This window comes from Lissotriton helveticus, chromosome 4_1, assembly GCF_964261635.1.
Source record: "Lissotriton helveticus chromosome 4_1, aLisHel1.1, whole genome shotgun sequence".
NCBI lineage: Eukaryota > Metazoa > Chordata > Amphibia > Caudata > Salamandridae > Lissotriton > Lissotriton helveticus.
This window is the reverse complement of record NC_136063.1, coordinates 442,188,764-442,212,561: the sequence shown is the minus strand read 5'-3', so window position 1 is coordinate 442,212,561 and position 23,798 is coordinate 442,188,764. Positions and strand designations below refer to the sequence as shown.

Here is a 23,798-nt window from a genome sequence, read left to right as displayed (position 1 = left end):
CCCTGGCGTTCAGAGAACCTGCCAGGTGTTGAGCCATCAGGGTCACGCCCTGGCGTTCCAGCCATTGCCAAAGGCGAAGAGCCTCCTGACAAAGGATCCACGACCCCACTCCGCCTTGTTTGTTGCAGTACCACATGGCGGTGGTGTTGTCCGTGAATACCTGCACTACACTCCCCCGGACAGAGGGGAGGAATGCCTTCAGTGCCAGACGAATCGCCCGGAGCTCCAACAGGTTGACGTGGAGCCGGGTCTCCGCCGGAGACCAGAGGCCACTGATCTCCGCCTCTCCCATGTGGCCTCCCCAGCCAAGGAGGGACGCGTCCGTCACAACTACGTGCTCCGGTTGGGGAAGGGAGAGGGATCTGCCGCTGACCCAATCGCGGTCCGTAAGCCACCACTGCAGCTGTCTCGCAGTGCGCTCCGAGATCAGGACGCGGTCGGATAGGTTGTCCTGATGCTGGGCCCACTGAAACTTCAGGTCCCACTGCAGAGCCCGCATCCGCCAGCTGGCGTGATGCACCAGTAGGATGCAGGAGGCCATCAGCCCCAGAAGCCGCAGCGTCAACCTGACCGAAACCCGGGATAACGGCTGATAGATGGGAATCAGAGCCTGAATATCCCGGACTGTTCGGGCGGATAAACCCAAAACCGCGCCGAGTCCAGAACCGCTCCGATGAAGAGGAGCTTCTGAGAGGGGCACAGGTGTGACTTCGGCACATTGATGGAGAACCCCAGCTGGTGCAGGAGGTCCGCCGTCGTCTGGAGGTGGCTGACGACTGTCTGGGGCGAGCCCGCCTTCAACAGCCAGTCGTCGAGGTAGGGGAAGACTGAAACCCCTAACCTGCGCAGATGAGCTGCGATCACCGCCATCACCTTTGTGAACACCCGTGGGGCGCTGGTAAGGCCGAAGGGGAGCACGGTAAATTGAAAGTGCTCGTGGCCCACCATGAACCGCAGGCAGCGCCGGTGGGCAGGAAGGACGGGGATATGAAAGTAAGCGTCCTGCAAGTCCAACGCTACAATCCAGTCTCCTGGGTCCAGGGCAGCCAGAACCTGAGCCAGAGTCAGCATTTTGAACTTCTCCTTCCAGAGGAAGCTGTTGACGTTCCGTAGGTCCAAGATAGGGCGTAGGCCCCCTTTGCCCTTCTTGGGTACCAGAAAGTAGTGGGAGTAGCAACCACACCCTACTTCTGGCCCAGGAACGCGCTCGATGGCCCCTTGGCCAAGAGGGCCGTAACTTCCTCCTGCAGAAGTCGCAAGTGATCCCCCGATACCCGGTGGTTCTGCGGTGGCATGGCTGGAGGAGTCGCCTCGAAGGGGAGGGAGTAGCCCCTTCGGACGATTTGCAGCACCCACCTGGTCACCCACGCTCTGGTCACGAGCCGACTGGACTACGGAAACACCCTTTACGCCGGTACCACCGCAAAACTCCAGAAAAAACTCCAACGCATCCAGAACGCTTCAGCCAGGCTCATACTAGACATCCCGCGTAAAGAACACATCTCTGGTCACCTGAAAAACCTCCACTGGCTCCCCGTCAATAAGAGGATTACTTTCCGGCTCCTAACCCACGCACACAAAGCACTCTACGAAATCGGACCCGAATGCCTCAACTCTCGACTGTCCTTTTACACCCCCACCCGCCAGCTACGATCCTCCAACCAAGCCCTTGCCACTGTACCCCGCATCAACAAAACCACCATGGGAGGTAGATCCTTCTCCTACCTGGCAGCTAAAACCTGGAATTCACTTCCCACTCACCTTCGCCTTACTCAGAACCACCTAGCATTCAGAGAACAACTTAAAACGTGGATATTCGACAAGTAATTCCCCACCCTTCTTCAAGCGCCTTGAGACCCTCTGGGTATGTAGAGCGCTATATACATTTTTTGACTTGACTTGACTTGACCTGTCCGATGTGACAGTGCGCCAGTGGAGGTGGTGATGGCGAACCCTGCCCCCCACTGGCGCACATGGGCCTGAAAGCACGGACTAGGAGGGTTTTGAGGCGGATGCTGCGGGGGAAGGTGTGGACTGACCTCGCCGCTGCCCCCGACCGCCCGGACGGCGGTTCCCACGGCCGCCTCCGCGTTGGGTATTGCCCTGCGGTGCGCGGCTGGCGGCGCGTGTGGGCGCACCCCTTCCGTGGCCACGAAAGGAGCGAAAGGCAGCCGATTGCTGGCGCTGGCCCGAGAGGCCCAAGGACTTGGCCGTAGCCCTGGAGTCCTTCGAACGGCATGTCCATGAGCGTGCTCTGAACATCTGCCGAGAAGTTGGCGGACCTCAGCCAGGCGTGGCGTCTGACCGCCACCGTCGTTGCCATCGCTCTACCCAGCGAGTCAGTGGTATCCAGCCCACACCGGATGGAATACTTGGCTGCATCCCGGCCCTCCACAAGGGCTTGGCCGAGTTTGGCCCGTACCTCCAACGGACACTCTGGCAGCACTTCTGCGACCTTATCCCACACAGAGTGGGTGTAACGTCCCAAGAGGCAGGCGGTGTTGGAAGACCGCAGTCCTAGACTAAGGGATGAGAAGATCTTCTTCCCATACTGGTCATACCTCTTGGAATCCCGGTCCGGCGGGGCCGACGGGAATGCGGTCTGGGAATTGGAGGCCTGGATGACCAGGCTCTCGGGGGTAGGGTGGGAGGACAGGAAACATGGGTCGCCCGGGGCTGGGCGGTGGCGTCTGGCCACGTTCCTATCTACGGGCGAACCTGTAGCGGGCTTGGACCAAGTGCCCAGAAGAACGTCGGTCAAGGCCTCATTAAAGGGCAGCAGAGGCTGGGCCGAGCTTGACTGCGGTTTAAGGACCTCAGTGAGGAGGTTGGTCCTCACGGCCGCGACGGGGAGCTCAAGGCCCAAGGCCTTGGCAGCCCTCATCAGCACCACACTATACGTTGCCCCCTCCTCCGAAGCCACGGTAGGAGGGGAGACAAACCCAGTGTCTGGAGAGGTGTCCAGGCCACTGGCCTCCCCAAGGTCTCCTGTCCAGTCCTCCTGAGACTGACACTCCCTGGTCAGAGGGTCCTCAGACCCCTCCCAGTCCTCCTCATCACCCATCTCCTGAAATTCAGGGTTTTCAACCAATGGGGCCTGTTCATAAAAGTGAAATTCACCAAACGACGTCTGGAGCGGCGCCCAACGGGGCCGTCCCGGCGCCGGAACAGGAACGAAGGTGGAACCGGGGCCGGCGCCGCCCGTGACGGCCCCGGAGGCGAAACCTGAGGGTCCGACACCGGGGAGGTCGTCAGATCCACCGGCGATGATCCCGAACCCGAAGGAGGACCAGCGGCGTCCTGGGGCGCCGGGCCCGAAGGCGCCGGCGGCGTCGGAACAACTGGACCCCTCGGCGCCGGCGGGATAATGGGGGCCTGCGGCGCCGGGCCCGAAGGCGACGGCGGCGTCGGGGCCGAAGCACCCGACGGCGTCGGGGCCGGAGCCGCTGACCCGCTAGGGCCCCCAGACGGGTCCGCTGGGCCCGAAGGCACCGCGGAGCCCGTCGGAGGAGAGAGTTTCCTCATGGCCATGAGGAAGCGCTCGATCTCCTCCGGCGTCGCGTTCAGCCCAGGGACCGGGGGGTGTGGTGCTGCACGCGGCGCCCGCGACCCCGACGGAGCCGCGTGGGCGGTGTCACCCGAACCCCCGGCTGCATCGCGCGAGCGTCGGGGGGAGTCCGAGGAGCGATAACGCCGCTTGGACTTCTTGTGCCTCTTACCGGACGACGACTTCGACCCGGAGGAGTGCGGCCTACTCTCGGAGCTGTGGTGTCTCCGAGCCCGCGACCTGTCCCTCGACCTCCCATGGGATCGGGACCTCTCACGGCGCGGGGCCGACTGCCGGAGCTCGAGGCGCCTACGGGACCGCTCCCGCCTGGCCTTCGAGGAGAGGGCCCGGCAGTCAGAGCAGGCCTTGTCGTCGTGGTCGACGCCCAAACAGGACAAACAGACGCGGTGAGGATCCGTGACCGACATCAGACAGTCGCAATCGTCACAGTGCTTGAAGCCGGGCATCCCTACGGCACCGTTCGGAGTCGAGAGACTTCGAAAAGCAATCAAAAAGGATCAGAAAAGTTACTAAAAAATGACTAGGGTTACTGCTTTTTCCAGATCTGCGCTTGCTGGCGCGGAAAAAAGAAGAACTGACGTCAGCACGCGGAGGCGGCGTCTAAGTACTCCGACGACGTCATCACGGCGCCCACGACGCCCACGACGGGCGCGGAGCCGCAGACGACGCCTACCGACGCGCAAGGGTACTGCTACGCAAAAATTTCCGGATCCAGTCTGACGCCTGGGGATATTCTAAGGTAAGGAATCTAATACTAACGTGTCTCTTTCAGATAAATAATACGCTTGACACATAGACGAAGTTAGCGGGAGGGTGCCTAGATGACTTGTTATATCAACATTTATCCAAATCAGGAGACCACTGAACAACATTTCTTAAGGTGATTTCTGGAACATGAGATACAAAGGCATCTATTTTCTAAACTCTGTGGTACTAAAAAAAATGTCAATAGGGTATATAAATATGGGAATAGAAGAGTGAAAGGTTTAAGCAGATTCTTTATTACATTACCATCATTAGTACAAAGGAAATATCTTAGTAAGTAGATTTATTGTACAGCCTAGAAGTAGCAGTTATGTGCATAACACCTGTGAGCCTGAGACACATTTGGACTATGAAGAAGGACAAATCTTTTAATGACTATGAAACATACCAACGAGAAAAAACAGCATAACATACAACATACCTTGTTAGAGACTGTCCAGAACTGACGCTCGTTGGTCATGCCATGCAACTCAATGAGAATTTGACGGATCCTCCATGGATCTACTGACAAAATAAGCTGATGTTCAAGCTGACCAATGTTCACACTTGCTGATGCTGAAAGAGGATAGAATAAACAGAAAAAAGAACCGAAAGGTATTATTTTTCCTGTACAGTGAAGGTAACTCAAGAGTCACATTTGACTTCAACAGATTAATAAACTACATTAGCCTTACTTACTAGAAGTAATAAAAAAGAGCTGTTAATATTTAATGCTACTTCCCACATGAACACTAGAGTTCCACATATTTTGTTTACATGACCTAACCTTTTGGCGACAAAATGTGCACATCCATGTGACGAGGGAAAGGTGGTCCAAGAAGGTACAGTTCCTCAATAGGGACCATGCTGCCAAGAGGTCAAACACATGCAACATCCACAGCTTTGACGCTGATAAAAAAAGATAGATGATAAGGAATGGACAGGGGCACAGCTAGCAATAGCAAATGACCATTAATATTTTTTAGATTCTTCACATTATCCAAAAGTCTGGGTATCAACTTTGTTTGCAAGCTGCTAAGAAGGATCCTCCTGCTGCTAGAGTGATCTTCATTAAGCTGAAATGACCAGGGCTGTGGTGTCCTTCATACTGGAAGGCAAATAATGTTTGCACTGGATAGCCAAAGAACAAGATACTGAAACCCATGGCAGCCATACCAAGAAATTGGACTCCATTTCAACATAAATAATCTTCCGACAGCACCATAGTGCTCAAAGAACTACATTGGCTTCTGGCAGCACAAAGAATAAAGCTCAAAATTCTCTGTACCACATCTCTAAGAGGAAATGATCCAAATACCTCAAGTTGATGTTCCCAAGGTGCAATCCCAAAAGGAATTTGAGATCCAGTATTTCAAATTAATGTGTTCAGATTACATATAACTGAAAATCTCATGGTGGAAGGTTAGTCCCAGCTTTGGTAGACACAGCATACCAAATCTAAGAAACAAGATTTTACATCTTTCAAAAAAACATCTAAAAAGCAATCTTTATTAAAGAAGCCTTCCCAAACAACCATTAAAACTTTCTTGAGTGCAGTTTGACCACACAAGAAACTGAAATGAATGCCATTGTACAGCCACGAATTTGAGCGACAGTTAATGTAGGATGGCGATACTGGATGAACATGAACTGCTGCTCACACTATTATCGGTGTTTCAAAGCGGCAATATTCCACAAGCTAGCATGTTACAAAATAAAACAAATAATACAACAAGTAATAGTATACTATCAAGGCATTACAAACTGTGAAGGATTTTTCAGTGTATAATAAACTCATATTACAACACAAAAGGTGTCCAAACTGAAAAGAATCAGCTATGGAAAAAAGTTGCCATCCTAAGAATAAGACTGGTGTAGTCCAAGTAAAAGTCCAACAGATGCTGCGGCAAATCTGAGCGTGCTGTCTGACCAAAGTTCCCCTGACTTCATTCGAAACCTGGAAATCGCTGCCAGGTGGACGAGTGAGCTAATCCGGACTTCCCCAAAAGAAAGAGATATGGTAAAAACCATTCTGGTGGAGAATGGAAAGGATGCAGACCCTCCTTAATGCATCATTGGCAGAATCTCTTCCATTTTGCTGAATACGCCTTATTTGTAGAAAAAGCTCTTGAATGCTGCAGAATTGATTTACATTCTGCTGGAATATCTAAAGCTCCGAACTCATAGTCGCGAGGTTCCATGCCGATTTATTTGCGGTTGCAGTATATTGACCGTTGTTCATGGAGAATACATTGTTCAACAGCCGAAAGTGAGTGTGTGGAGAGATTGACAGTATAAGGAGCTCCGAATATCAGAACTGTCTTGGCCAATGCGTGTGCTACAAGAATGAGATGGCATGGCTCTTTCTCCATTTTGCATATTACTCTTGGGATGAGAGAATCAGTGGAAATGCATAAGCGAACATTCCTGTTAACTGTATGTCGAGAGGATTACCCCAAGATTTTTTCTGAGGAAATCTGCTAGCAAACCATATACACTTTGGTTGGTAAGAGTTGCAAATAAATCTAAATTGGAGAGCCCCACATCTTGAATACTTGTTCCAGCTGCACCTGATTCAGTTCCCATTCGTGGCACTCGCTGCCTGTCCTGCTGAGAGAGTCTGCCCATTCGTTGTGTATGCCCAAGATATGCTCTCCTTGCAGAGATATTTTGTGCTTTAGCAACCACCTCAAGATCTCTTGTGCCTGAACCAATAGTATGTGAGATCTTGTATTCCCTTGTTTGGCCACGCAGAACATAGTTGTGGTATTGTCTGTTCTTACCAGAACAAGAGAGCCTCGTATTCTGGGAAGGAATGCTTGCAGACCTAGAAACACTGTCCTGAACTCTGGGAGTTTATATGGAGCTGCACTTCCTGGACAGATCATTTTCCATGAATAGCCATGTCTTGGAGATGCACTCGATAACCGTCTAGAGAGGCATCTGTTGTTGTAATGTAGCTGGGGCGTGTCGCCTCGAAGGATAGGCCTGGAGAAATATTGAGTTCTTTTCCCAGCCAGGAAAGAGCCTTCTTCATTGCCTGTGTGATGAGAATGACAACGGCGAAAGAGCCGTGAACCTGAATCCACTGGATGTCCAGCTGTTCCTCAAGCGGCCTCATATGCAAGCGGCAATTTGGGATCAATGGGATACATGAGGTTATCATTCCCAGCATAGATTTAAACATTCTTACTGAAACAGACTTTTTTGCTTGAAGTTGAGCCGTCATCTGCATTATCTTGCGCCTTCGTCTGGCATGGGACATGCCTTCGGTACCTTGGTGTCCAAATCTGCTCCAAGGAATTTCTGTGTTTGACTTGGGATGAGAAATTACTTTCGTACATTTTGCTGCAGCCCCAGAGATCTGAAAAGCAGCTGACAAGCCAAAGTAGATTCTTTTGTACAATGGAACGTGGACCCTTTTATGAGCCAATCGTCCATGTAGGGAAAGACCTGGTGGCCTTGCCTTCTCATAAAGCTGCTAACGGTGTCATGCACTTTGTGAATTCCCTAAGGGCTGAACGGAGGCTGAAAGGGAGGACCTTGAATTGATAATGGCATCCCGGACACCTCAAACCTCAGGAACCGACTATTTCTGACATGAATTGGAATGTGAAAATATGTGTCTCAGAGATCGAGAGTCGTCATAAAGTCCCCTTAGTTTATTGACAAGAGAATCTCTTGCAACAAGAGTATTCTGAAAGGCTGTTCCTTGATAAATTTGTTCAGTTGTCTGAGATCCATGACTTGTCTCAATTTTCCTCATTTCTTCTTTATGAAGAAGTTAGAGTAAAAATCTTTTCTGAGTTGCCGGAAAGGAACTGCCTCTATTGCCTCCTTTAACAGAATAGTCGAAACTTCTTGTTTTAAGAGAGTAAGATGTTGATGTGCCCTGTTGAAAGGTGAATGATAAGGAGGCTTTTGGACAAAGTCCAGGGTGTAACCTCGATGAATAATGTGCAACACCCATTTGTCCTTCGTGATGGTGTTCCATTAATGGAAAAATGAGGGCAGATGAAGGATCCCCCTGGTGCTGGTGAAGATAGAAGGTGGTTGGTAAGTGAAAAACCTTACTGACGTCTGGAGGTATCTTCAAACTTTCCTCTTGTTGAAGGTCGGCGTCGAGCCAATTGCAGGATGTAAGGCATGTTGGAAGCTTGAAACTTCTGTTGTTGCTGACCAACGTACTGTGGTCTATAGCCCTGTTGAGAATAGGGCTGGTATCGGTATGACTGGAAGGAAGGCCACTGCTGGAACTGACCTCTTACCCTTTCTCCACGAAAGGACTGGTAACATCGCTGCTGAAGTGTACCTAGGGAAAGTGCCGTTTCCGTATCCATTTTAATGCCCTGTTACACACCGTCCACATACTTTCCGAATAGATTCTCCCTGTCGAAGGGAATGTCCAGGATTTTTGATTGAATCTCTGATTGGAAAGATGTTGTCTTCAACCAACCGTCTACGGAGAACAGTGGTAACTGCCATAGATCTTAAAGAAATGGAAGACAAGTCCATAGCCTTATCTATTACCTCAGTAGATTTTCAGGCACCTTCCTGCAAAATGCCTTTCGCCTCCTTTTTCTTTTCCTCAGGGAGATGATCCAGAAGAGGTGCTAAATCTGACCACACCTGGCGGTTGTTGCGCCCCAAAATAGCCAAGGCGTTAGAGGCCTTAATGGATGTAGCCGCCAATACAGCAAAGCGCTTGCCAATATTATCCAGCCTTTTTTCTTCCCTATCAGGGGGAGCTGAGCAAGGCGCTGACTGATTCCTGGAGTGCCGATGCACTGAATACGGCCAATGATGTCCAATTAAACACAGAGGAGCAGAATCAGGGGCTATATACTTTTTTCTACATTATCGACAACACAGCCGTGACAAAAGCTGGGTTCCTAGTAGAGTCCTTAAAATCGTAAAGGAAACCTTCAGTTGTAGGAAGCGGTAGGTCAAATCTTTTGGAAGCTCTATCTAAGAGTCGGATTGCCCAAAGATGGAGTGGAGGACTTTGTAAAATGCACAAAGCCGGAAAGGGAGGTAAGCGTGGAGCCGTCCCAGCGGGCCGACGGACGGGGAGAAGGCAAAGTGCGACGATGCTTCTTCGCCTTCTTCTTGTGCTTCGACTTACCCTATGAGTGCGATGACTTAGATGACGAATGGTCCCATGACTTTCCCCTCAACCGGGAACTCGAACGGCGTGTACCGGACTGCCGGGCTCCAAAAGCTTTCGGGACCGCTCCCACATAGACTTCGGGTTCAGGGCCCTGCAGTCGGAGCATGACTTCGGGTTGTGGTCGCATTCCAGGCACCAACAGCACCCAAGGTGAAGATCAGTGACAGACCAACTTGTGACAGGAGTCACAGGGCTTGAAACTGGGCTGACGACCGGACATCCCTCGTGCTCCAGGAGTCGTAAGGCAAAAAAAGAGTCGACAAAAGTAAAAAAAGAGTTAGTCAAAAAGTTACTTTAAGGGGAACGCTTTCTCCGGATCTGCACTGGCTGGCGCGGAAAAGAAAGAACTGACGTCTGCATGCAGGGGCTGCGTCTAAGTAGACGCTGCAATGTCATCCCGGTGACCAAGACTTCGACGACGTGTTGTGTGGCGTTTTAGGCTCCGATTGAATTTTCCCGATTCATGCCCTTATATAGGTACAATTCACGTTGCCATTATATAGGCATAGAAATCCAGCCCTTATTTAGGCATAGCCCATGCTGCCCAAATACAGGCATGGCTACAGCCATCCGTTCACCAAACTTCACAACAATTTCTTGGAAAACCAGCTTAAGCCATTAGGGACTTCCTCTTGCTTGAATATTGATTTCTCCAAGAACTCAGTTAGTTTTACAATGAACAACTATTCCCCAGGGGTTCATTCATGACGTTCATATGCCTGACTTTACGTCAACTATGGTATTCCTTATCAAGGTATAAATATACCTTCACTTGCTTTAGCAAGATACGGTGGTTCGGAGCAGTTTGAAGGTCTACTTCCTGGATGCAGTTCGATACAGCAAGTGCCGAAGGAAGCCGACTCTCTAGCTGGCGCACTTATCAGGAAGCTGCTCTTCTCTGCCGAGAATCCAGCTCCAGTGTTTCCGGCTCCCTTTGCGGGTTGTTGGGAAATCGAGTCCCGAGACAGAGATACCAGACCTCCTTCATTCTAAAGGTATGGAGCTGATAAGAATCTAGAGAAACCTTTGGTAGATTCTTGGCAAAAACAAAACCTATGCTAAACAATACTTACTTCTTCCCTCGTACTAGACCTAGGTTAAGTACATTGGGGTAGGCGTATTTTAGAAGCACCTGTTGAGTATTTTAGTCTATGTTATTTATGTAAGTACTTTTATATGGCTTAGAAACCATACAATGCTCTTACAGTATTATTTCATATTACTGTTTACACTGTACGCATTATATTTTGCAGTCTGAATAACGAGTGTAGAAGTTCACCTCTCTTACATGAGTAAGAAGACTGTTCAATAAACCTTTTATTGAAAACCGCCCGTCTCACTATTTCTCTGCAAACTTTGTAGAAACGAAGCATACACGATTGACTGAGTAAAATAGTTATCTGTTGTTTTAACGACTGAAGATATTTTCCAGTCCTAGGGAAACAAAGTTGTCATGTTTATGCGGTTGTCAGAAACTAATCCCTTCTTGTGTATTCAAGAAAGTTTCTAGTGACCTCTGAGCTAGCTGGCACTCACAATTAAGTTTAGTATAATCGATAGAGACCTACTGACCTAAGTCCTACGTCAAATCTATAGGATATATTATTCCAATGCGCAGAGCCTATTGGGAATATAGGAACTACACTAAAGACGGACGTGGAGTCGACCGACGCCACCTACTAATGCACAGGGGTAATTGTAAGAAAAAATGTCTCTGGATCCAGGCTGACGCCTGGGGATAATTCTAAGGTAAGGAATCTATAACTACAGTCTCTTTTAAAGAGCATAAACAAGATCAAACAATTTTATTTTTAAATGTGTTTTATTTTCTTATTATATAACAAAGCAGGATATACTGTGTACACCATAGGAGAGGATAGGATGCAAGGGGGAATAAAAAGACAGATATTCATGTCATTTTAGATAGAGGTTTCATATAAGTGTTATCAAAAGAATAGTTGGTTTAGAAAATATACCCACTACACACCTCAGCTTAACTCTAGGCAGCCACCCAAACATGTATTTTGTCAAGGCAGTGGTCAGATACTAAATACATCAGAGAGTCTTCAAAAACCTGCAACCTTAGTTCTGCCGCTAGGGTACATCAACCCATCACCTTACATCCCTACCTCTCTGCCTAGTGCATTTGTCAAATGAGACACCCTAGGCAACTTATTCATTTGGTAACGGCATGGGTACTTACAAACATTTTCCCAAGGGCCGCAAAGTTTGGTCTATGGTGTGACCGAGGGCTGCACTGATGCCAGCGTGGGGTGTAAAGTGCAAGCAAAATATGTACATCTAATGGCGGTCTTTAAAAATGAAGGTGTTCCTAAAGTTAAGGGTCACTTCCTTTCCCTAGCTGCAATTAACCTTTACATTTTATTTATTTAACTTATAAAGCGCGCGCTATCACCAAAAAGGCATCCTGGCGCTGTTGACTCAAGATAAGAAAGGACAAGAAGATGGAGCGGGGCCGACATCCGACTAGGTTTTAGAAAACAACCAGGTTTTTATTTTTATTTTTTCAGTAAATTTTATTGAAAATCAAACAACAAACGAAACAACCAGGTTTTGAGTCTCCTTCTGAAGACACACAGATCACTAACTTGTCTTAGCCCCAAAGGGAGTTGATTCCAAAGTTTGGCAGCAGCGTACCCAAAGGTTCAACCACCTGCCCTGGCTTTCCTGAATCTGGGAGTTATCACAAGTCTTGCCAAAGAAGAGTGAAGGCATCTCGCAGGAGCATACCACTCAAACTTTCTCTGCATAGACACAGGCCCCACCCTATGCAAGGCTTAAAACACTATGCAGAGAGACTTGAACTGGACTCTTTGCCTAAGCTGAAGCCAGTGTAGTTCTGCCATTGCCGCTGAAGAGGCAGATCTTCTAGGCCACCCCAAGGCCAATTTGGCAGCAGTAGACTGAATCCTCTGCAACCTATCAAACAAAAATTTAGGAGACTCGAGAAACAAAGCATTGCAATAATCAAGTCTACTAAGAATGGTGCTGCGAACTATCAAAGCCCGAGCATAAGATGGAAGCAGAGGAAGGAACTTACGCAGAGACCTGATAATAGCCAGACAACAGGTCACAGTTTTCATGACCTGTGATTCCAGAGTAAGTTTGAAGTCAAACAGGATGCCAAGATTACGGACCATCTTCACAGGTTGAACCATGGTCGAGGTATTGGCCGGCCAGAAATTTACATGTCAAGACAGAGGGAATTCTGTCCCTCGGACAGTAGAGCACCTCAGTCGTATCGGCATTGAATTGCAGCGAGTTCTCTTTCAGCCAGATGGCCGAATCACGCAGGCACTTATGAAATACTTATGTCGATATTGATTGATCTCCCTCAAGGGAGAAAATCACCTGCGTGTCATCAGCATAATTAACGATGTTAATGTTATGCTTTTTGATGACAGCAATCAGAGGATTAATATAAATGTTGAATAAAATAGGGCTGATAGCCGAGCCCTGTGGTACGCCATGCGAGATGTTTGAGTAGGTGGATTGAAAAGGGGGAGGGATACCGCTTGCTGTCTATCCCCTAAAAATGCCTGAAACCACCTCAGGACTGTTCCCCTCACCCCAACCTCACTCAATCTATTCAGCAAGATCCCATGGTTGACCGTGTCAAAAGCGGCAGACTGGTCGAGCAAAACCAGCACCGCTGCCTGCCCCCTGTTTGCCCGCATTTGAAGTTCGTCCATCACGGTCACAAGAGCCGTTTCAGTTCCATCGGCAGGCCGAAAGCCAAACAGTACCTCCTCCAGCAAGTTGTGTTCCAAAAACTTGGACAGAGTGCTGCTCACCACTCGTTCCACGATTTTGGTTGGAAAAGGCAGCGGAGAGATGGGCCTAAATTTCTTAAGACACTCCGGATCAAGCGAAGGCTTCTTTAACAGGGGTTTCACCACTGCTTGTTTCCACTGGGCCGGGACCATACCACTAGACAGAGACTGATTGCAAATCAGTCGAAGAGTGGGGAACAGCTCAGCCTTAAATTCATTCCAAATTTTATGGGGCACAGGATCAAGCGGAGACCTTGAGTGGACACCACTGGCCACCCTAATAAAGGCATCCAATCCTAGAGGCACAAACTCAGAAAGGCAGTTAAGGGCTTCGCCTTCTGCACAAGCAGCTAAAGCCTCCGCCTCAGTGTCAGCCCTATCGTCACAGCTGATAATCTCAGTTTCTGCCCCACCCCCCCGAGGGTTGTTGACCACCTTCCAGATCCTCGATAATAGTATTAATTTTATCATGGAAGAACCTAGCTAGGTCCTCACAAAGCTCTTGGGATGAAGGTATCACGTTCTAAATAAGTGCTTGCTGTATATTTAAAGTTTTTTCTATGTTAGTGCTGAGTCGAGGAAACAGCTGCTGCCCAGGGGCCACATGTAAAGGTCAGGAGGGCTGCATGCGGCCTCCGGGCAGTACTTTGAGTATCACTAGGTTAAGGTTTCTGGAGGATCTAGAACTTCCTACCACACTGCTCCCCATCACGCTAACTCTTCTGAAAGTTTATCCCGTTTCCTTGTGTTTTTAGTATTCCTCTTCTCAGCTGAGGCCCAATCTGCCATGTCTCTAGCCCAAGTATCTACTTGAGGGGAATGGGGCCAGAGTTAATGAATTTCTATCCTCTTTTTGGCCAGAGTAAGCCCTAAGCCAATACATTTACACACACTTTCCTTTTTTTCTCAGCAGAACCCCTACATATTGCAGAAAGAATTGAATAGATCTTACAGCAACCTCTTGAGACTGCATGACCATACACATCACAAATACAAACTGTGCACCTTGTTCTCTGCATCTGGGACATTCCAAGGTTTTACTCTGGTACCTTTTTTTGAGCGTCCGTGGCATTGAGTATGACATGTAGACATAGTTAAATTGGATTACCTGGAATCCACCTTTGCAAGACACTTTTCTAACATTTTCACACAACCTCCCCTAAACTACATCTGTAATCTAATCCACACAATCAGCAGACTATTGTCCCCTGGCAAAGTGTGCCTGTTCCCTGTGTCCAGGCAAAGGGCTTTGTATGGATTTGTTATCAATGTCCTTCCACACTAATGATCACTTCTTTGGTATGAATCGATTTTGGGGACTTGGGGAAGTTTTTCCAATTATATCCAGCTGTCATTGCTAGACAAGCATATGGTAAAAACTGGCCAGCCTCAATCCTGACGCTATCCTGTGTCTCCTTAAATGAAAGTAAAGTGCTGTTACGGTACAGTCCAATTAGTATGCAGTCCAGATATTTCTCTGAAGGCATTGAGCTCTAATAAGAGCCCATTCACCAAGTTTTAACGATTGCTTCCAGGGAGGAGTACAGGACATTCTCCTAGTTAAGATATTTGGGGCCAAACTAAATGCAGTCCAGAAACCCACAGAGATAATCCCACTCCACGGTATCAAAGACCTTATCAAGGTCTCACACAGCCAGCACAAATTGTTTTTAAAATCCAGTCAGGCTGTGCATAGCACATGTAAGACACCATAGGTTGTAAAGTGTAGTCCTATTCAGTACAAATCAGCACTCAATGAAGGACCTGAAGACTTTTAACAATCTCCAGGTCAGTGTTTTGCTTACTCTCTTTGGATCTAGGTTTTGCATGTAAATGGGCAATACGATAAAATAGATGTTGGATACCTGTCTGGTATCAGAATCAATGTAACATCAGTCTCCCTCAATGTGTATAGTAACCTCGATCCCTTGCAATCCTGTCAAATTCCTGATAAAACTTTGTTGGAAAACAGTCATTGCGCAGGGACATCCCTCTCTGCATTGATTTAAAGGTCTCTAAGAGGTCGTATTTACCACCCAGAGCATCCAGAAAGCCTTTCTGATCGCCCATAAGCTTAAACAGTGCCAGGCACCCAATGCACCTTTTAGTTGCTGGCCTCTATCAAACACTATTGAATGTTTATTAACCATATCCTTCGCAATAGGTGGAAGCCAGCCACATACAACACCGCGGCTCAGTAGTGAACACTCTTGCAAGCATCAAGCAGCCTTTTGCTAGTTTGCTGTATTGCCTATCAGCACAATGTTCGACCACCTACGTAGATAAAGAACACTTTTCAGAAAAGAGGAAAGAATCAGAAAGCACTACCGCCCCCTCTGCTTTTGCCAGCGTCCGCATACATTTCAGAATACCAAGGGCCATCAGTCATGCCAGGTCCCTGTGGTTTCAGGAAGCATCCCCCTTTCAATTTGTTGAAGTACCCATTTTGATCACCTATCTTCTCTTTTATGTTTAGGTGACATATTTGGGCCCACACACTGCATCCAGTTAAATTCCACTCCACTCCATCCAATAGCTATATAAACCAGCAGTAGCATAAGTAATAAAATAAAATTCACGAGCCTAGAAAAGGGTGCAGTACCACAGGCTGTTCCTAGGTGTCCCTGTGGAGTTGTAAAGGGACCTCTATTAGCCACATAAGGTACTGCACCCTACCTAATGTTGGGATATTTTTTAACAAAAAAAACAAATATAACAAACATTATCTGCAATGCCAATAGCTCAAACTTTCAGTAATGCAAGACCGAATGCATTGAAAATGCTTGTTCATCTAAATGCAGAGCGCTGTTAAAAGAGTCCTGTGAAACCATTAATAGCAGAATGCATAAGCAAAACCAGAAGACACAAATACATATACTACTATAGTGCTGCAAAGGCAACTGGTTGAGCCGTTCAAATCTAGTTCAAATGAGGTCTACAACTACGAAATGTCGGACAACCATGAGTTTTAATTAAAAGGTGGTCATAGTCTGCGGGCAAGATAATGAGTTAGAGAATCATACTGAGGCAAGAAGGCTAAGCAGGTTAATTAGAGCCAAACGTACTTTACCGCCAGCCCGGAACTTCTTGCTTCTAACAAATGTGCTGAACCACTGCGGTGCCAGTGGTCTCAAACTGTTGGATTCACGCCAGACTCTCACTTTATGTTCAAAAGTTTCCCCGACCGGAACAGCAAGTTAAAAATTACAGGGCAGACTTATGAACAAGTGGTAATACCCGTTGCAGTGCCGCTAAGGATTCTCACACCATCTGCCCGTTTTGTGCCAGTGTTTGTAGATGAAATAAGAGCACAGCCTGCCCTAGTGACCTCTGCTTCCACTGGTGACGATTTTAAGCACTGCAACTTCACGCTGAGACTGAAGGTAAATAGAAAGCAATCTGGTGGCATTAAAAACTCCCACTAAGGAACTGGATGCTGGAGACATGGCAAGCTTGATCCTGCTGCACACTTAACCAAAACAAGATTTGATCCGCAAGTATTAAAATTGCTTACTTTTATAAGAGGTGTGTTGACTAGAAATTGTGCTGATTTGGAGTAGTGTTGGTTCTGTCGGGTACAGAATTGCTTTCTTACTTACTGAATAACAACATTAGCTAAAATAAACAACTACTCAAACCTTTGTGTTGTGACAGTTAATGGAGAAAAAGAAAACAAAGGAACACACCAGTCATGTATAGATCAAAGGAATATATTTAAGGAAAAATCAATTTTTTCTGTTTACGTTTTATAGTGTATAGATGACACTAAGAGGCTGCCACTAGGAATAAACAAAACGGCGCAAATGATAAGGTAACAAGGTGCAAAAAAGTGCTAGTTGTGAACAAGATATATACAGTGATGCATTGCTGGTAAAAAATGATCATTCAAATGGCAACCATCCCTAGATACATAAATCTCTGATACGCTTGTAATTTGAATTTCCTTTTGACATGGAGCAGAGGGAATAGGGTCACGATTGTGACAAGCGGTCGACGTTTCCATAGGTGTGCAAATTGCTAGTAGTCAAGGTGGGTCTCCCTCAGGACGAAAGGAACACAAGGGTAGCCCGAATACAGGTAAAGGGACCACAATGGTCTTCAAGGTGCGATTCACCGTAACACTGGCGTCTCAATGTTCGAGCAGCGCCCGGTGAGCTTGTCAACCATGCCGCCCCTTGATGGGATTCTTCATCATCATAGACCAACCAGTCTTGGCTGTTACCAATCAATACAAGGACCTCACATAATTTATTCCTTCTATGAATCCAACTTACGGTGGATCACACCTTGAAGAACTACTTTTCGAGATTATAAAACCTTCCAGGCAGTTTGACAGTGATGACCGTCTCGCTCAGGCTATAAATTCCTTTTCCAAGGTAATCAGAGGAACAGTAACCACTAGTTATGTGATGCTGTGGCTAGGAATTTTTCAGTCATGCCTTTCCTATGTTCGCTCGACCCTCTCACAGCCCCTACCCAAAAAAGAAACACGTGGCCTTTCATCTGGGCGTCATCATCAAATAGTAAGGACTGACAGCAAATGCTCGCAGAGAGTTGTCAAGGTAAGATATAAGGTGGTCAGCTGAATCTTTAAATCTGTTTGCACAGTTTTGATTCCCTTTCCACTCAAGACTGTGTACATTACTTCCGTAAGTGACATTTCCATTTCTGGTAACACAGTAGTATTCGAAGATTCACACTACACGGATGTGAAACGGGTGAACACAACTGGAGTGTTAGGAAAGTATTTTGCAAATTAATATGGTAAACATGCTCAACGAAACAAGCAGAACAAACTATGCTAGAAAGCATTTTTCAGAAAGCAAAGGAATAAATAAATACAGTAGACCAACCTGGAATATCATAAAAAGAAGTGACAGGTTTGGTGCACAGATTAACACGAGGCGATCGTTTCCTCATCTGGTCAAGCAGTAACTTCCTCTCGTCGTCTTTTAGAAGCTTTATGAAGAGATCATGTGAAGAAATCATGAAAACAAACTGCAGATCTTCCAAACTCAAACACAAATTTCTGAAACAAAAGAAAATGTCCTTTTTAATACATTAAGTAGGCAATTCAAAACAGGATAGCATCTTTGGAAGGAATGGTTTGACTCTAGTATTTATTTCTCCTAGCATTTTAATAATTTGTATACGTCAATACTTAAAGCCGAAATTCCTCATCTTTGTAATTATCAATATTTCAATACCGGGATCCCAACACTAATACCCATATGTCAGAAAGCAAAATCAGACAAATGTAAGGTCTGTAGTGCATGTGAGCCATCAAACTTGTTCTTAGATTATACATCAGATCCCCTTTCATTTTTGCCCTGGAAGCTTTCCAGTCACATTAGAGAACACGATCGTGGAAAAAACCTTCAAGTGGGACACGAAGATATGCATTGTTTGTTTAAGGCAGGCATGTTAAGAGAAGTGTGGCTCACTGGTTAGAGGAGGCAGACCCTGAAGCAGAGGTCAGACCCGGGACCAGGGTTCAATTCCCGACGCGGCAGGGTCTTGAGCCCAAATGTCCACGGACTCGATAATTCTCGCTTCGGTGCCTACTCGAATCATGGGTTCACACTCTGCAACTCTGGGCAATAGCTTGCTTAATCTCCACTACGGCCTCCCCGTGGGTGGATGCCTGGCTTTCACCTTGGGGATGCCCAGTAGGGGTTAACTCACAGGAAAAAACCAGGACGGGTTCCCAAAGCAAGCGCCTTGAGACCTTGCGGTGATAAGGCGCTATATAAGAACCTTTGACATTTGACATATGTATAAAACAGAAGACATAAAAGCATGTCTGTTAGTAGTCACCGCACTCCTGAAGCAACTGTTGGCAGAGGATACTAAGGATTGAGTAAATACAGGTCAAACTCAAATATCACCTAACTCTAGTGAAAACAGGAACAATTGCTTTCATTGTGACAGTGGAACTCTCTGTCTTAGCTCTCTTTCGATGACATCTGGTTGGGAACCATCAGTCCTGCATGTAGAACAGGAAAAAATAATCTAATACAACACTATCCCCTTAAAAGAATGTTGGCGCCCCAAAAAGCAAGATTTCCTCTGCACCTATGAGACTCATACATTTAGGCATCACCCCCACAAATCTCAGTTGCTAGACATGGACATTTAAGGTCATTGCTCGGTGGGTGGTGTAATGCAGGGACAGCAAAAACAAAGTTAAAAATTATTACGGTCATTTCTCGTTGCTTTGATCAGTCTCATTCCTAACTGGTTTGGAAAACTGGCTTCACAGCTTTAAATGCAAGGAGGAGGCACCAAATAACAGACACGATTAAACCAAATAGGCTATGCAGGATGTCCTGGATAAAAGCTGCATCCTAGGTAGAGCATGTGTTTGACAACAATGCTTCCAGAAAACATGTGGAGGAGCACGAGCTGGTGGCTTACAAATACCTGCAATGTGTGCCTGTCTTTTGATGGCCACTAACGTGGAATATACTTTGGTGGAAAGAGCAAGAGGATGTAGAACATGGGAATACAAGAGACAAAACATCAGGCAGTAGTAGAATTAACGATTGCGAAACAGATATTCAGAACAGTTATGCTCTTTCCAGTCAAAACTTGCAAAGGCAAAATATGACATGAAACTCAAAACATCAAGCAAAGGTGCTTTCAGAAGATTTAGAAATCTGTAGGGCACAGGAGCAAAATCTTAGTTATTTGCTTTTGGACTGTTCCTTGGTAGAGTCTCTCTATTCACAAATGCTGTCTATAGTTCCATCTGATACTTGAAAATGTGTTAAGCTAGTTTGTCAATGATGAGGCTCTAAAGTTAAGAAATGGGGGGAGTGGCAAAGATGGTGGCTGGATAGGAGGCACAATCGTGTTCCTCCGGCTCCGCCACACTTAAGCTTTGTTTTATTGCCCATCCCCAATTTTAAGCAAGGAGAACCTGGTGTGAAAGCGGAACTGAGGCGGTGCGAGATCGAATCAGAGTGGCACTGATTCCGAACCCCAAGACCAGAGAAGCGGATATGGGGTGAGGCCCAAGCACGGAAGAGCAACGAGTGCCGGGAATGGCTGGGCAACCAGAGTAGCAGGCCGGTGCGGAGGAAGAGTCCCGGCGTCTTGAGTTGTCCAGAAAGCTGTGAGCACCGGAAGGAGTCCCAGCCTGCAGGGGGTTGCGTTCGCGGATGGGGAGCGGCCCCCGCCATCTTTATGCCTGGATCGTCAGCCTGTGGATGAACACCAGGAGGCGGTGCATGTCCCCACAGCGAATGCCGGCCTGACTCGAGGGAACTCCAACACCCCAGGAGGCTCCAGAGGGGCCCCTCTTTCGCTGGGTCAGACAGCTGGAGAGATTGCGGCACTGGGTCTTAGAGGCGAGGGACGGGGACTAGCAACCGCCATCTTGTGACTGAGGGAGTTGTGGCTGCTCATCAGGGCTGCCGCGGCCCGCCGGGTGAGTGACTGAGATCCCGGCAGCTCTAGTGGCTACCAACACAGCCTGCGGGGGGGAGGAGCGGCCCCAGCTTTCAATGCCGCTTTGGAATTTTGTCGGGTCTCCCCCTCCGCGGGCCTATATAAGCACCTGAAGCTCTTTGTGACCAGACTGGTAGGGCTTGTTAGCTACGCAGCAGATGGTGTCAGGCATCTCGGGGTCACAGCAATAGCAGGCGGAACATAGTACCCCAAGCGCTATTAACCCTTCCGGCCTCAGGTGAATCTGGCCCCTGCACAGACTGAAGAGACACAGCCCTAGATGCGCTCAGCTAATGCTTCAAATGTATTGCTTAGAGGGAACCAGGCTTTATGAGACACCCGCATGTGGCAAGCGGTAAAGTACTAGGCACTACAGGAGGAGAAGGGACTGCGGCGTAAGGAACCCAAGCGGGGTAAGAATCCTCCTTAATGGCTGATCAGACCAGCGCGCATCGCGAAGATGCCGAAGATGCTTTCATGCCGCCATTTTGAGTGGCACCCACATGATCTAGAAGCGATCGCAAAGCCCGAGACGGACCTCCAGACCACGGGCATACCCACTTAGGATAAAATTGCGGCCCCACAATAACCTGTGCTCCTCCCGTATCAAGATGGTGGTGATCCTCATTCTGCACAGTAGAATGGGAGAAGCGAAGCCAGAGATCCTAGGCTTCAGAAGTGATGGGTGATGAAAGGAGGCATGGGAACACACACCCAAGTACTTTTATACTAAGATAAGGGACGACCCACTAAACAAGCCCAGAACTCCAACCACAGACTGAATGTGCAGAGCACAATAGGTGACTGGCCACGAACAGAACGCCCTACTATGCTGCCACCACGGGGGTTCACTGGGGTTTGAACTGTGGGACCATATAAAACCTAAGGGACATCAAAGAGAGGGACAGGAGCAACAAGATCAAGCGAAAGAACACGCATCTGCGGGACCCAGTAAGTGCACAACCACGTGAAGAAACATCACCAGGTTCCATACATTAACATGGCCACTCCGCGTACAAAGAAGGACAGGTCAGTGAAAGATATGCTGATGAAGCAAGCTGGGGTGAGCGGCTCAGCGGGCGGGACTCACAGTGAAGATGACCAGTTAGAGGAGGCTGAAGGTGCTGATGGCCCAGCAACCAAAGCATTTATGACGGAGCTGTTTTCGCCCCTCAAGGAGGGCATCCAAGAAATGAAAGGCCAGCTCTCCACCGACCTGAAAGAGATCAGACTCGATATAGAAGAGGTGGGGGCAGCGTGTTGTGACCATAGAGGAACACAACACTAGCAGGGACGAGGAGATCGCTATGATGCAACAGGAATTGATTCGTCTCCAGGAGCAGCACATAGACTTGCAGGCACATGCCGAGGACCTTGAGAACTGCTCCCGGCGAAATAATGTAAAGATTAGGGGAGCTCCTTGGCAGGCCGAGGGAGACGATCTTAAGGCATATGTCCTTGCCCTCTTCACACATGTCCTAGGCAGTGATAATACCAGGGACATACAGATGGATCGGTTATACCGGGTGGGTCTGCCAAGAGAGAATAAGGATCCACCACCAGACATCCTTGTGTGTGTCCATGATTTCCAGCTGAAGGCGAATATCCTCCCTAAAGCACGAGAGACCCAGCCTATTCAATTCTAAGGTCATACTCCCACATTATTCCAGGATCTAGCAACATCCACCCTGGTCAAGAGACGGAAATTTCGAGTCATAACCACCCACCTCCGAGAACAAGGTATCTCATACTCTTGGGGTCATCCCTTTCGAATCATCTTCAAGTATCTAGGGAGACTGAGGCAACTTCACTCCCTGATGGAGGCACAGGAGGTGCTGGGGCTGACAGACACCTCTGCAACTGAGCAAGATGGCGGACCACGTGAGAACTCTTCGCATAAGCTCCCATGATGGCAGCAGGTCGGAAAGACAACCTTCATGCTTAAACGGGATCCGACAAGGATTGCCAAAGAAAGGGTGGCGGTGATTACTTCGCTGTCCCGGTCACCAGACCGTCCGATCTCCCCCTGAAATAACTCAGTAGCAAGCACTGGGATGGAATACACGAGGTGGAGCCGGGGCACCCATTTAAACGGCTTGAGGCCCCCAATGATGGACATTAACTCACAGATGTTCGGAGGCGGAGAGCTAAGACATGAAAGTCTTCCGCCGGGCCACGACCAGTTTCCCTTTGCAGACGAACTCCTGTCACTTTACGTTATATATGTTTTGGGACATGGGGGGTTTCGTTGATTTTTCAGTTTTTTGTTAGCCGCACCAGTCTCTACAGACCCCTACACTTGCCCACTGACGTTAACGTTAACCCAAAATGGTCTGAGGGGGTCAGGTAGGGAGAATTGCGCATCAAGCAGCACTCTAACCTCGATACCACAGTATAGGCAGAGATTTAAAGGTTGTATGCCTCAATGTTAGAGGGTTGAATAATCCAGTGAAAAGGTCTGAGATCCTCTCCCTGTTAGAGGACTTGGTGGAGATATCTGCTTATTACAGGAGACACATCTACTCTCCAGAGACACTATGCGCATGCGAACATGACGCTTCCCACAACAAATCCGGTCTTCTGGCCCGGCCAAGAAAAATTGGGTGGCAATCCTGATTAGAGCACATTTCACTGGTAAGGCGGTGGCTACATTAGCTGAAATAAATGGGCATCTATTAGCAATTAGAATCCTATGGGAGAACACATACATCAAGATAGCCTCTATATATACCCCCAATACACAGCAGGAATCGTGTGCTCTTAAAGCCTCAATAGAGGTGCTAGCATCTCCAGAAGTGGCTGTCCTGGTGGAAGGCAATCTTAACCTGGTGATGGATACAGAGATGGATCGGTCAGGACAGAGGTCAATCTAGGCGGGGGCCTTCCCATCAGGGGGGGTTGTGGTGGCTGGCAGATAATAGCCTTCAAGATGTTTGGTGCACTCACCACCCTGGAGTAAAAGATTACACTTATTGTTCAGCGGCCCACAAATCGTACTCTCGGCTAGATAATTTTCTTAACTCCAAGGCACTGGTACACTGGTTAATAGACTTCTATGGAGCCTAGTTCT

The 23,798-nt window shown here is 47.8% G+C and overlaps 1 protein-coding gene across 2 annotated transcripts in view; it reads right to left on the bottom strand.

Annotated features, from left to right (window-relative positions):
• Window positions 1–23,798, bottom strand: part of INTS8 (integrator complex subunit 8) — a 552,137-nt gene that overhangs the window by 298,446 nt on the left and 229,893 nt on the right. For both annotated transcript variants that reach the window (XM_078687009.1, XM_078687008.1), the window contains exons 13-14: window positions 18,130–18,305; window positions 4,755–4,888 (exon numbers count right to left, since the gene is read on the bottom strand). In XM_078687009.1, the coding sequence (XP_078543135.1) occupies window positions 4,755–4,888; window positions 18,130–18,305 (310 nt within the window). The remainder of the gene's footprint in view (window positions 1–4,754; window positions 4,889–18,129; window positions 18,306–23,798) is intronic.